Here is a 15479-nt window from a genome sequence, read left to right on the forward strand (position 1 = left end):
GAAATTACCATAAATATCAGCAAATAGCAGAACTAAAATAAATCTCCCTTTTACTTTTAAAGGGATAATGTAAGGGGATGTACTTCTGTTACCAAGCCAGTGCACTGGAGGAAGAAAGTGTAGCTCTGATCCTCATAAATGAGTCTAACTTCTTCCCTCAATTTATACACGTTCAAACCAAGAATTTGGGATTGTGAAATAGAAGCCAAATTATGTGGCTTGATTCCCATTCAGAATATCCAAACTCAACTATCTCTGCCTGGATAAAACTTAACGTTTTGTCAAATAATATGGCTGTCTCCTAACGTGCCCTTGGTACCCTGTTCAGATCCTAAAATGTTGCAGTGCAGTCTTCGTGAAGCAGCTACTCTTTTTTGACTCGTTTTTCTTAGTTCCCTGGGGTCAATTTCCTTTCACCTGTGTCTAAACGCTGACTAATTAGATCATGACTTAACAGGTGCCAAAAGAAAAAGGAGGAGGAAACAGAGAAAAAGGAAAAAAAAAAAAAAAAAAAAAGTATTGGGAAGCTGCAGAGACTTCTACTGCAGAAAGGAATGGATGTACTCTGTTGCCCTCCCCCAAACACGGCCCTGGTCAGGCCAATTGGGCCGCCCACCAATGGCACCGACTGAGCCTCAGCGCGCAGCGCCTGCCCAACTGACAGCGTGCTGGCATCCCTCAGCTGTAGCTTGTGCAGCCTCTGCTAACGAGCCCGGGTACCGTCCCAGCTCCTCCTCCGCCCACTCCACTGTCTCTCTTTCGCCTGTGCAGTGGTTCCTGGCAAAACCTCTTATGCCCCCTCCCGACCATCCCGGGAAGATTTGGCGGCTGGAGCCCTGCGCAGGAGCTGTAGGCAAGAGTGGGCTCCAGTCCCTCCTTAACCCTGCCGGTTGGGTGGGGTGCCCGAGTCCGCACTGTTGACCCCTCCAGCCTGAGCTTTTGAGGGTGAGGGGGCTGTGGAAAGATCCGCGCTGGAGCGGAGCGCGCACCCGTGGGCTCCTTGCAGCGGTGGCTCTGCCCTGGTGGCGCGAGGGCGTGAGTGCGCGCGACTCCCCGGCTTTCGCGGGTTTCCCCACCCCTTGCGCAGGGAAGAGCCTAGTCCTACGTCCCCCTGGCTCTCCCCACACACACCTCCTTGGAGCTCCTTTTGGGTTTGCTCCGGCTTCTGGTCTTGAGCGTCCTGGACTGTTTCCCGTGGAGGCAGCGCTGGGCAGAACGCCCTCGGAGCCGCTGGCGCCGGCCGGGTTCCCTCCGGGGTCCCAGCAGCTGCTTCTCCTTCTCCAGCTCAGGGCTGCGGATTTTACCGCCCCTGCACAGAAGCCTGCAGCGTGGAGGCTCCCCTCGCACTCGCCCAGACTCGGCTGCAGAAGGAGGACCCACCTCGCGTCTCCTGCAAGGCGCGCACCTCCGCCGCCACCCTCCACGCGCCTGGGAAGTTTTGAAGGTAGAGAATCTGGGCCCCTCAACTTCCTCTGGACATGAATCAAACCGCAGGAGTCTCCAACAGCGTCAGGTGTCCCCCGGGGAAAGGCCACAAGGTAAGGGACCCGCGACGGAGGGGGCTTGTGCGGGAGCATGGGGCGCAGGTGGAGGCTACAGTTGGCCGGCGAGTGGAGACTGCGGCAGGTTTGTGGAGGGAGTGTGAGCAGCCGCCGGTGCCTCTGCATCCCTTGCAGGGGTCCGTGACTGAGGATGGTTGGCGGATCGCTGGGGTTGCGAGAACGTGTGATGTTTCGTAGACCCGCGGCCAGCAGCAGGGCTCTGCCCATGCATCCGCTCCCGCCGGCCACCCTGGGGCTGCAGATCCTACGCTGCTTCGAGGCCGGGCTGGCAGGTGCAGCTGGTTCCCACGATTGCGGGGCTTTCGGGAGAAGAGGTCAGCGGCGGGAGGCAGAGCCCCTCCCCCTTTCACAATCACACCCCCTGGGCCAGAGCTTGCAGAGGAGCTGTTCCGGGGAAGCGCGTGGGGCTCTCCCTCAGGCGCTGGCGCTGGCCGCTGTCGCGGACACGTGCTTCATTAACTTTAATGAAGCAATGCGTGCCTGGAATTATTTCCAGGACATTAGTGACGTTCAGAGAAAGGGGAGTGGGCGGCGGCCTAAGGAATGCTGGCAGAACCTCACTAGTAGCCCAGAGTGTGAGGGACTTGGGAAACGTTTACTCCCACGCGCAAAAAAAACCCCAGATCGCCAGCGAGGTTCGGGATTTCGCGCGGATCCTGTGGGGCCCGGCCACCCTTGGCCATGCTCAGTACGCCTCATCTATCTGCCGCTCCGCTTAGGTTGTGATTAATTAGTGAGGAAATTCCTTACCTGGGTTACACAGGGAAGCCGCACAGCAATGCGTATAACAATGAACTTTAAAATATTTTCAAATATTTATATTATTTTTTAAACTGAAAAAAGGCGAGCACTGTGGAGCTTAGTCCTTGATATGCAGACTGAATTTGTGCTCCACTCTGTCTTCTTATTTTCGACACCTATTTTGGTGTGTACATTTTATGTAAGGGCATATATTGTTTATTAGCTGTTATTAGAAAAATATTCCCATTAATATCTACTTGTTGGGGTTTAGGGCATGTATTAGCACACAATATCAACTCCAAACGCTATTTGTTCAGAGTTGAAGTGAGTAATGATATTGGATTCATTTGATGGATAGAGGAATTGTTGGTCTGTTTGAGTTATGTAAGATGAGGATTTACGGTTGAATGCTTTTATTCAACTGAGTAAGTAATATCAAGCATTTTCTTCTATCAGATCATGATGAAATATTTGAATCAGCAAGTCATTTCTCTGATCTCTGTTTTCACCACGATTTGAGTAGTTAGATGTTTCACATTTACATTACTTAGTATCTATAGGACATGTATTTTAATACAGAGTAGTTAATATAAAATTTTGCAATTAAAAATAAAGTTTCACCCATCAGTGATAATGTAGTAGAGACATCTGTGGAGTTCAGAAGATCATTCAGGAATTTCCTGTAAGAAATGTCTTTGGCTCCAGTATTAAAGTGGCTTCTTGGAAGAATTGGACTGTAGGGTATTGACATCAATACAACTTTCTGGAAAGTGTTGGAACACACACCAACAATTTAAAAGATACTAGGAAACCTGTTAATCATGAGTTAGGGATCACCTTACGTATCTATCAGGTGTCCAACAAATACTTGCTCCAATGAATCATATTAATTCAATAGTCATCAATCATCCATTTATTAAACATGGTAAACCACTATTAAGTTCCAGTAATATGAGAACGGAGAACCCAAATATGAACTTAGACATTGCCTTCACTGTCCAACATGCAGTTCTAGTCATACCCTGTCCTTGTTTCTTTAAAATCTTTGATGGCCTAAAGTGAGATGATGGTGAAATCCATTAGCTAGAAGGAAAAGAATATTCAGTTCCTTTTCTCAAAGAAGAACCCACTTAAGTTGTTGTTTGCCTGCAAAGTTTGTAGCTTTGGAGTTTGTCTCGTAGGTCACTGTAGTGCAATAACAACATGAGAGACTGAAGTAATTGGAGGTGATGTTCGTGAAAGTTCTGTAGTGGATGAGGGATGAGCTGGTAGCAGGAGTCAACACTGGGAACTAACGCTGGATGGACCATGTGATGTTTAGGTCACAGTATTTTTCCAACAAAATATAAAACTCAGTAATGTCAGTGTAGTAGATGTTTTGGAATAGTTGTTTTTCCATTGTATATGCTATTCTTAGAGTTCATCTTGGGAGACTTCGATGGAAGGAAAGGCATTAGCCTCTTAGGAAAATATTCCAGCTGGACTCACTTTTGTTTGGTCTCATTCATTTACTGATTACTGGTACAGCAATTTACATTTGGCAAATTCTTATTTGTTCTTGTGCAGATATTTCTTGAGCAACATTGGTTGTCTCTTTTTGGATGTGTATTCAATGAGTTAGCCTTCTTTTAGATGTGTTATTTATTGCTAGGTTCATTCTTGCCTATTGAACCCCTAGAATTTGGAAAGAAGAGGTCCTTGTTGCAGCCTCCTTTCTCCTGAGCACGGGGGCACCTGACCACCTGGTAACAGCTGCTAAGGATCACAGGATAATCCACCACACTGTTGGCCCTGGTAGAGGCAGGAGCCACTGGTCCTGAGAAGAAACCTCCTGAAGTGATAATCCTCTGGAATTGGCTCCTAGAAACTTGAAAGTGGTATTCATTCTTGAGCAAAGAATACAAACTTAAGTTTTACAGAAGATGTAAACTACAAACATAAGACTGTACAACTTTAGCCTTGGAAGATGGCACTCACCTTCTGAGCAGAAAGTAAGGACACCCAGTTGAATAGTTAACTCCAGCCAAAGTAAAGCCTCTCCTTTCAGCCTCAGGTTTGAAGAGAAAGCAAAGGTTTGGGTTGAGTTTCTTTGCTTAGAGCTTTTCTGGAAGGGAAACTTCTTTGTGTCAGTATGTATTACATTAGGCATCAAGACAAGTATTATCAGGGCTTCAGTCTCTGGAAGCAGCAGACATAGCTGTTCAAAGTTGGGTCTTTGGGATCCTAAGGTACCAGTGTCATTTTGGATAAATTGCTTAACCTCTGTGCCTAAGTTTTATAGGACCTTCATAGTAGGAGTTGCATGAGGGTTCAACAAACTAATCCATGTGGGGGGCTCACAGCAGGACCTGACACACAAGATGAAGCATTACTTTACCTTTGAGCACCCAAATCAGGGAGGACAAGACAACTTCACTTTAAAACCCTTTCCATTTTTTTTGAGACAGAGTCTTGCTTTGTTGCCCAGGCTGGAGTGCAGTGGCGTGATCTTGGCTCACTGCATCCTCCACCTCCCAGGTTCAAGCGATTCTCCTGTCTCAGCCTCCCAAGTAGCTGGGATTACAGTGCCCACCACCATCACACCCAGGTAATTTTTGTATTTTTAGTAGAGACGGGATTTTGCCACGTTGGTCAGGCGGGTCTTGAACACCTGACCTCAAGCAATCCACCCTCCTGGGCCTCCCAAAGTTCTGGGATTACAGGCGTGAGCCACTGTGCCCAGCCAACAGCCTGTTTTTACATGGTCGCCTCTCAAAGTCTTCTCAGGAGCAGGTCCCAGAGGGTATGGATGGGACAATCGTTAGAGTATGGGCTTTGCAGTGAGACAAGTGGTAACTTGGTAGAGATCACACAAATAGAGCTGGACATGGCATGGTGGTGTGTGTCTGTGGCCCATCTACTCAGGAGGCTGGTGTGGGAAGATCACTGGAGTTGGAATCCAGTCTGGGCAACACAGTAAGATGCCATCTCTAACCAGTCACCCTCCAACCCCAGAAGAAAAATCACACAGGTAGAAAGTAACAAATGTAGGACCTAATTTAATTTATTTTTACACATCTGGAAAAAGGGAATATGATATATGCATTATCTCATATAATTGTTAAGAAAATCCCCATGAAAGAAAGTGTTTGCATATAGTAAGCATTTATTACATGACAGAGCTTTACATCAAGCATGGAGATAGGTGCTGGAGATAATTCTTTATATTACTTATAATTTGAGACCCCATTTTATCTAAAATTCTTCAATCTATCTGATGTTGTAATTGTTTATATTTTATATCTGTTTTATCTTTCCTCTGCTTTCAAGAATATCTCCTTATCTTTGATTTTCTATATTTGGTGACTTGTATGTGACTAGCCATGGATTCCTTCATATTTATCCTGCTAGGAGTTTGCTAAGCATTTGATTCTTTAAATTATTTCACCATATTTGGGAATTTTGTGCCGTTATTTTCAAAAATATTTTTCCATTTCAGTCTTTCTTGGGATAGCAATTGTACATATACTACACAATTTATATCGGCCTACAGATGTATATAGCATTTAAGCTATTTGATAATTAGGATCAGTATAACAGATTCCAAAAGCGCAGTTTCCAGCTTGTAAGATTCCTTTCCTAGCCATTTTTGCCAATGAGTAATCTAGTTCCACCAGGTCCAAAACAACTGTTAATTCAGAAACACACTTAAGGAGTAATCATCTTGTCTGAGGGTAGAGATCAAAAGTCTCTGCTTTCTATTTATATAGGTGGATATTTAACATTCTATTTTTCATTCTCATTCCATCCTTGTCTCCAAAGCCGAAAGGGATGAGTTATTAGCCACTAACCTCAAGTGATTCTTTGCATTGAAGAGTAGATGCAAAACCTTGACTTTGTGAGTTTCAATCTGAACTCAACTACCAAAATCCCTTCAGGATCAAGGACTCACTTGGTGCCTCTCTGATGAACGCGGTGATTAATAATCATAATATCTCCTGTTTACCCATTTGTGTACCTAGAACGTGGCAAGAAGTCAATCCTTATTCATCACTTGGCACCATTTTCTCGTGAGGAACATCATATTCTACCAATGAATTAGTAAAATGTTCGTGTTTCTTCTCAAGATTTTCATCCTGTGAAAAAGCTGATGAAGCCTTTGCATTTTGAAGTTGCTTATGACCCATGAAGAATGTCAGCCTCTGTCCACAGGGGCTTGCTCACTTTTGCCAGCTCTAGGTATTATACTTTGTGGAAATTTAGTAGGCTTCTTACCTTCTACCTCTAGTGCTTATTTTATCACAAGGGCAGGGATAGCAAAGATACAGCCTATGGTCTCAATCTGGCTTGTGTGTCTGTCATTTTCCTTTCAGGACATTAAAAAATGAATTAATCAACTCAAGTCATTTTGACTCAATAGGAATGTATTTTTTGTGAAATATTACTCATGAATCCCACCTGCATTTTTACTTTGATTTCATCCTTAAACGATATATTTTCCTGGATGTAAAATTCTAATTTGACAGGATTTTTCTTTCTTTTTCAGCACTTTAAAGATGGCATTCCACTGCGTTCTAGAATGAGTTTTTTTCTGCTGAGAAGTGAAGTCATTTGATTCATAGTTTCCTGTATGCGCTGCATTATTTTTCTTTGTCTGCATTTAAGATTTTTCTTTGGTTTTCAATATTTCAATATTATGTGCCTAGGCATGATTTTCTTCATATTTATTCCCCTAGTGGTGCAAAGATCACCTCGAATCTTCAAATGCACCATCTTTGGGAATTTGGTGGCCATTATCTTGTCAAACATTTTTTCAGTCCCATTCTTAATTTGTTGAGATGACAATTATGCATGTTTTATACAGCTTATATTGCTTTACAGTTCTCTGAGGCTCATCATTTTTTAAAGCTACTTTTCTCTCTCTTTTACAGATTTAATTTCTGTGGCTCCATCTTCGCATTTAATGACTCTCTCCTCTGTGTTCTGCATTTTGTGGTTTGTGTATTCAGTGCTTAGCTCCAGATATTACATTTTCAGATTCTAAAATTTCCACTTAGTTCTTTTTTCACAATATCTATTTTCTGCTTGGATTTTTTTTTAATTCATCAGGAGTATTTTTGTTGTTTAATAAATGGGTCTTCTCACTTTAAAACCCTTGTAGGATAATTCTAACATCTGAGCCTTCTTAGAATTGGTCTGTGTTGACTGTATTTTCTTCTCAAAAATGGACTACAGTTTAAAATGTCCTTATGTTGAGTGATTTTGAATTTTATCTTGGGCATCATGAATGTTGTGGAAACTCTGCATTCTGTTATGTTTCTCTGATGATTGGTTTTTCATTTTAATGAACACTTAACTTGGATGGCAACTCAAATACAAGTTTTATTATTTTATCTTCTTGTAGCCCATTCAGCACCTGCATGACTCAGGGCACAACTAGAGATTTGGAGGCTGCCTAGTTTTCTTAATTCTGGAATCCCTTTTCACTTTCCAAGTGAGTCCTTTTCAATACTTTAAATCTTTGTGAAGCTTTCTGGTTGACCTTCACTCAGTCTCTTTTTTATTTTCTCTTCTGTCAGTTCTTTCTCTCCTCTTCTTTCATTTTCCCAGTGTTACATTTTCCAAAACTCACATTTTGATAAACTATCTCTTGTTAAATCTGAAGGTGTTCATGCTCTCCCTTTTTTGTCTTCTCATAAAAAGCAAAATCTACTTTAATGCTCTCCCTTTGCCAAAATACCTCCTGTCTCCTTTTCTATTCTTTCCTGCCCCTTCTGGTTTAGATCAATAGAACTTCCCCATCCTGGGACATTTCATCCTCTTTCCAAACTTTTCCTCAGTCTATCCTTCTTAGGAATTGAGCATCATCCTCCTCCTCCTTTTCATGGCTTAAAGAATTTCCCTCCTGGATTTTAGCACTGATTCCCTTTCCGTGCTTTTCACTTTCCAAGTGAGTCCTCTATAAGACTTTGAATCTTTGTGAAGCTTTCTTGTTGACCTTTACTCAGTCTCTTTTGTACTTTCTCTTCTCTTCCTGTGGAATGTCCTCCCTCTAAATGATCAGATCAGCCACTGACTCATAGGCTCTGGGACACGGCAAACTCATACAAGGTTTATGACGTTTCGCCAATTGCTGCCATAACATAATATGGTCCTTTTCCTGCCCCCTTTCTTTTCTCACACACCTGGCTTCAGAACTACTATCTATGGACATGAGACTATCACAGAGCCAGAGTCCTGCTAAGAAGCAGATTTAAAATTTTTTTTTTATAACTCATGGTTGCAGGTACCATTCTCCAGCTTGATTTTTGACTTAAATCTCAGCCCCTCCCACCTACTCTGATCCCTACACCTCCCTGTTCCTGAGCCTGTAGTTCTTTCTGAATTCCCAGGTTCCCTCATCCTGACCAGTGGTATCTGTCATTTTCTGCACAATGCCTAGTTCCTCCTATGCTGGAGAATCTTTCATCCCTAATATAAAATATTCTAAATGAGGACCTAACTTTAGAGGTAATTTCATTCAGTCCTCTCATTTCAAAAAACTGAGATCCAACAAAACACAGTTAATGAGAGAGCCAGGGCTCAAAATCCCACTGCCTGATCCTAGGTTTTGGCACATTCCATTATACCAGGCTGCTTTGTGGTTCATCTTCTCCATCTGAGCACACAGTGAAGGACCATGTCTGATAGACACTTAGGTATCATGAAGGTTAGTGAATCAGCCTGAAGGACACTTCGCTAATACTTAATATTAGCAAGGGCATATCTAGTTCATAGTTTTTCTTATCCACTATTGCTCTTCATACTGAAAAGAAAGCTTAGTTGTTTAATTGGTAATTTCTAGAAGAAATAAGAGAGGGTACCCGTATAAATAAAAATAAATAAATTCTTTTTATCACCCAAAACTTAAATCATCCTAAAGTATTTCAGAAAGTTTAATATAATTGATAGAACAGAAATGACTTTTATGACTTCCAGGATATTAGTGAAAATCTATTTATGTTATTTTGGCTTTACATTTTATTGATTTTTAAATTTTTAATTGTCCTCATTTTATCAGTAAAGTACATAAAATGAATCTAAGCTCATACATAAGGTTCCAGGAATAGAGGGCAGTAAATGAGTAGTAATTGTTTCTTCTGGTTTTATTTGTTGGATTTTTTTTAAGTCAAAAGCTATACCTCAAATGCAGTATTTCAATTATCTTACACCTTGTCCCTCATGAAGGAAACAGAGTGATTGGAATTTTACAGGACCCTCAAATCTATTATTTTTATTACAGTCCCAGCAATAGGGATTTAGTCAACAGAGATGGAGGAAGTTACATAACTCCTTGTGCATGCCCTCCCTCATCTTTAGGGCTTCAGAAAATTTGTATTATTTTCCTACTTCAGAGACATAATGTGTGTGTTCTTTCAGTGTCTGTATCTTCCTTTTTATGAAAAGTTCAAGTGCAATATTAAGAGATCATAAGGCATTTAGGCATTATGAGACAATTTAAAATTACATCTGACAAAATGTGTGCACAGCAGAACAAGTTTGTATTTTTCATTTTGTTTTTCATAAACCAAAAAAGCTGACAATTCACTGGGGCCTTGTGGAAGCTTCTTAACTGTGTGACTTCACACGGAAAAGCTCCTCCAGTGGAGGATGGTTTACTGAGGTAGAGTGGAAGGAGGGAAACAGGGAATCAATAGACTCAACCTTAGCATTGGTTGAGTGGGGCACCTGTTATGTGTCAGGTGGGTGGTCACTGCTCTCTGGGCCTTTGTTCACCTGTGTGAAAGCTGAGGACGTTCAACCAGGCTTCAGGATCACATCAAGCTCCAACTGCACAATATTCCAACCCTAGAAAGAACGATGGGCCAGGCACGGTGATTCACACCTGTAATCCCAGCACTTTGGGAGGCCGAGGTAGGTGGATTATTTGACACCATGAGTTCGAGATGAGTCTGGCCAACATGGCAAAACCCCATCTCTACTAAAAATATAACAATTAGGCCCAATGGTGCATGCCTGTAGTCCCAGCTACTCAGGAGGCTGAGGCAGGAGAATCGCTTGAATCCGGGAGGTGGAGGTTGCAGTGAGCCAAGATTGTGCCACTGCACTTCAGCCTGGGTGACAGAGTGAAACGCTGTTTCAAAAAATATATATAAAATATAAAGAAGAAAGAACCAGAGGCAAAGTGGTTGCTATTATTAAGGCATCCCTTGGCATAGGTATCAAAAACAATCCCATAGTAAAACATACTTAATGGAGAACCTAGGCCAGTAGATGTCCTTTAGACTTCAGTGCAAAAATTATGACCTCCAGCAAGTCCTTTAGGGAAAGGGTGCGTTATAGTTGCTAGGCTAGTCTTTTCAGGGACTCTTAATTGGTGTTTGTCATATTTAGTAAGTACTAAACTCATTGCATAAACTTATAAATTATTGACGTCAACTAAGTTAAGAGATGGTGTCTTAAAAGCAGGTCAAAAAAAGATGATTACCTCTTTTGTTCTTGAAAAATAATACAAATACTGGATACCATGTTTAATAAGTACATCGAGGTATAGTTGACTGCGCATATTTAGAATGTACGGTTTAATAAGTATTGACATGTGCACATGTGCAAACCCGTGAGAACACCACGGTCAAGGCAATGAACATATGTGCCATTCCCAGAAGGTGCCTCATGCTCCCTTGTGATCTGTCTCTCCCTAACAATTCCACTACCTTTTTCCATCCCTAAGGAAAATCAATCTTTTTTTATTTTTCTGTTACTATATATTACTTTCCATTTTCTAACATTTTAGATAATGGAGTTATTAAAGTAGATGGTCTTTTATAGTCTGACAACTTGCACTAAGTATAATTATGTTGAGATTTATTCATGTTGCAGCATGGATCAATAGTTATTTATCTGTCGTCGAGTAATACTTGATCGTATGCCTATACCATAGTTTGTGTATCTATTCACATGGTGATGGACATCTGTGTTAGTTCAAGTTTGGGACTATTACCAAAAAAGCTTTTATAAACATTTATGTACAAGTTTTTACATAAACATATGCTTACATTTCACTCAAGTAAGGTAAATACCTAAGAGTGGAACAGCTAGATCATACGGTAGGCATATGCTCAACTTTTTAAGAAACTGTTAAATTATTTTCCAGAGCCATTTTAGAATTTTACCTGCAGCTTCTGAGGCTTCCAGTTCCCCCAGATCCTTGCCCACACTCAAAATAATCAATCTTCAATATGAGCCATTTAAATAAGTGTTTAGTGGCATCTTGGTACAGTTTAAATTTGTATTTTGCAATGGCTAGTGATGTTAAGCATCTTTACACATGGTTATTTCCATCTACATATCCTCTTGGCTAAAGGGTTTCTGAAAATCTCTGACATGTTTTTGATTGGGTTACTTGGTTTCCAGTGAGTTGAGAGTTTTTCATAAATTTCTTTATCAGCTATATATTTGCAAATTTTCTTCCAGTGTGTGGAGGTATATAGTCTATAAATAAATATATTTATTTTTAAATTATCTTGATTACTTTTTTTTTTTTTGAGACCCAGTCTCGCTCTGTCACCCAGGCTGGAGTGCAGTGGTGCAATCTTGGCTCACTGCAACCTCCACCTCCTGGGCTCAAGCAATTCTTCTGCCTCAGGATTTCTAGTAGCTGGGGCTACAGGCGGGTACCACCATACCCAGCTAATTTTTTTTTTTTTTTTTTTTTTGTATTTTTAGTAGAGGTGGGGTTTCACCATGTTGGCAAGGCTGGTCTCAAACTCCTATCTTCAGGAGATCTGTCCGCCTTGGCCTCCCAAGTGCTGGGGTTACAGCTGTGAGCCACCACGCCCAGTCAACAATGACTTTTGAAGATGCTTGCAATGTGGATAATGATATGTGAAAAAAAGAACTTTGATATATCCTGACACCATATGAAAATATTAACTCAAAATGGATCATAAATAACAATGTTCAATCTAAAACTAGAAAAGTTCTAGAAGGAAACATAAAATGCCTTTGGGTTAGGCAAGTGCTTTTTAAATATCTGTGAGTTTATCCTTTTCATCAAATTTGGAAATCTGGGGGCACTATTTCTTCAGGTATCTCCCTGCTTCCACTTCTCTCTCTCTCTCTCTGTTTCTCTCTCTCTCTCTCTCTCTCTCTCTCTCTCTCTCTCGTGTGTGTGTGTGTGTGTTCTCCAGGGGTTTCAAGTGCATGTATATTAGGCTACTTGAAGTGTTAACATATCTCAACGATGCTTTGTTCATTTTTAAATTTATCTTTTCCCTGGATTTTATTTTGGATTATTTTTATTCTTATGTCTTGAAGTTCATTAATATTTTCTTCTGCATTAACTAGTTTGTTGTGAATCTCATCCAGTGTATTTTTTGTTGTGCACAGTATCCGTTTCCTCTCTGGGATTTCAATTTGGGTCTTGTTAATATTGTTCATGTCTTCACTGAACATTTTACACATATGGAATGCAGCTGTAATAATTGTTTTAATGTCCATGTCCACTAATGTTAAAAGTTGCATCAGCTCTGGGTCAATTTCAATTGAATGCCCTCCTTGAATAAGGTTTGTATTGTCTTGCTTCTCTGCAAGCCTGGTAATTTTTTATCAGATGCCAGATATTGTGAATTTTATATTGTAAATGCTGGATATTTGAATATTCCTATACAAATTTCAGAGCTATGTTTCTGGCATTCAGATAAAGCCCTTGGAAATAACTTGATTCCTTCAGGTCTAGCTTTAAAGATTTACTAGGTGAAAATGTAATATTAATTATAATTTACTATGATTATAATTAGCCCTATGATCAGTTTTAGGGCTAATTATCCCCACTACAAAAATAGGAGCCTTTTGTGAATTCTACGAAATGTCTGTGAATCATGAGATTGTTTTAGAGGAGCTTATCTGAGCAGATACTATTTCCTGTCCTGTGTGAGTATCAGGGCACCATTGCCTCCAGTCCTTCCAGGTTATTCTTTCCCCAACCCTGGAGAGTTTCTCTCATGTGTGCCCTGTTCTGTATTTAGCTAGTTTTCAGGGGGCCTCAGCAGATCACCAAAGCTCTCTTTCCATGCTGTTTGCTCCTCTCTCGGACCCTTTAGCTGCAAACTGTGGCTGTCTTGTTCTCCCAGGACTCTCAGCTCCATCTGTTTAGCTCAGAGTCTCCTGGGTCCCACCTGGGTTTTCCATCATCCGCTTTAGTCTGAAAACTCTCTAAGGCAATAAGCTCAGGATAAATGGGACTCGCCTCATTTACTCCTCATCGATCAGAAACCAGTGCCCCCCTTCGCTTTCTTTGATATCCAGTGTCTCGAAATATGTTGTGTCCTATATTTGTAGAAGATTTATTTGTTTCAGGCAAGAGGGTTCATCCAGTTCCTGTTTCTCTATTTTGGCTAGAAGTGAAAGTCTCTGGGAAAATTTGTTTGTACTTACCTTTTGATTTTAGAAATCGTGACTTTAAAATAAAATGGGCCTAAAATGTATGAGAAATTTTAAATTATGCTAAATTTCATGCTAGATACATTGAATATGTCAAATATAACTAAGACACACCCATACTCTGATATCTGACGTGAATTATTTGAGGTCTGAAGACTGGAAGACACTACGAAATGAAAAGCGTGTCAACAATTTAACATTTCTTTCTCCATCCTTTCACTTGTCCAGACTTTTTCATGAATGTCCCCTTATTTCATTTTGCAACAGCTAGTGAAGTAAATAGGTAAGTATTTATCTCCGCTTTTTTTGACTGAGGAAATTGTGCTACACAGTTACGTGTGTATCACATATGGTCAAAAGCTAACAAAATCAAGAAATGTTTTCAAACTAAGAATGTATAAATATTGAATACTATTCAGTCTTTTATTCAGCAAGCATCAATCCATGCTTCCTTCAACCCATGTGTCTATCTATTAATTTACCCAATGCTGAATATTATTTCTGTACTTCATAAGCATTGGACTCTTTGCTATTATTCCTTTAAAAAAATAACTAAGAAGCTATTATTTTTATTAGTGAGTCAGTGCGTCCCCAAACAAGGCAGGAAACAACAGAATAAAATACCCCAGGACATTGAAAAGGAATAAATCCAAATTGTAGCATTTTGGTTGGTCAGGGGAAAGAGTGGTCAGTGTGGTTTAGGTAGGAAATGCTTGCCAAAAATAATGGGACTCATTGCCTACTCTTCTAGTTACATGTCCTGCAGTCATAGAAATACGCAGACTAAAGTCAGTGTAACAAACATTTGCTGCTTCCCCACGTGATAACTGCAATCCTTTGCAACCAAGGGACCTATACAGTTTTAATAGACAGTTATTACATAACATTTTCTATGTTTACTTCTGTTAATTTGTATTTGTAACCACAGAGAACAGATTCTAATTCCCTCTAGTACAGGAACGCTGAAGCTTTACTTCCGCTTTACAATGGTCAAAAGTCTGAGAAATCATAAAGAGCAACATGATATGAAAAAATTAAAACAATAAAGCAACTGTTAATATCTTCTTCCATCCTATGTAGGCTTTTGTAGTGGTGCAACATTGCTTATTTAATCTATTCATCAACTGCCAATTGGACATCTGTGTAATAGAGGTGTTATTAATTGCTTCCCAGGCCACTTATCTTCTAAGGGATTAAGACTCTACCTGCCGGGCGCGGTGGCTCACGCCTGTAATCCCAGCACTTTGGGAGGCCGAGGCATGCGGATCACCTGAGGTCAGGGGTTCAAGACCAGCCTGATCAACATGGAGAAACCCTGTCTCTACTGAAAATACAAAAAAATAAAAAATAAAAATAAATTATCTGGGCATGGTGATGCATGCCTGTAATCCTAGCTACTTGGGAGGCTGAGGCAAGAGAATTCGCTTGAACCCAGGAGGTGGAGGTTACAGTGAGCCAAGATCGTGCCATTGTACTCCAGCCTGGGCAACAAGAGCTCTGTCTCAAAAAAGCAAAACAACAACAACAAAAAACTCCACCCACAGTCTCTTCTCTTCTATTTGAAACACAGGACTCTATCTCCTCCTAAATACAGACCAAGGTTGAACAAGCACTCCCAGGGGAAGAAAGCCACTAGTTGAGCCATGCCAATCAAATCCTCTCTTTTGGAAACTTGAACAAAGACATAGAGATTACAATGAGAATTTGAAGGACACTGTATAAGATAACAGACTGACAGCCGTGCATGGTCATGAG

The 15479-nt window shown here is 40.9% G+C and overlaps 1 protein-coding gene across 4 annotated transcripts in view; it reads left to right on the plus strand.

The window, feature by feature from the left end:
- The first annotated feature begins 662 nt into the window (after positions 1-662).
- DPP6 (dipeptidyl peptidase like 6) overlaps positions 663-15479 on the plus strand; it is a 1162044-nt gene continuing 1147227 nt past the window's right edge. The window contains exons 1-2 of one of the 4 annotated variants that reach the window (XM_025379256.1): positions 663-945; positions 1285-1538. In XM_025379256.1, the coding sequence (XP_025235041.1) occupies positions 1479-1538 (60 nt within the window). In that variant the 5' untranslated portion in view covers positions 663-945; positions 1285-1478. The remainder of the gene's footprint in view (positions 946-1284; positions 1539-15479) is intronic. The other 3 variants (XM_025379255.1, XM_025379257.1, XM_025379258.1) reach the window with 3 other exon arrangements.

This window comes from Theropithecus gelada, chromosome 3, assembly GCF_003255815.1.
Source record: "Theropithecus gelada isolate Dixy chromosome 3, Tgel_1.0, whole genome shotgun sequence".
In the NCBI taxonomy this organism is placed as follows: Eukaryota; Metazoa; Chordata; class Mammalia; order Primates; family Cercopithecidae; genus Theropithecus; species Theropithecus gelada.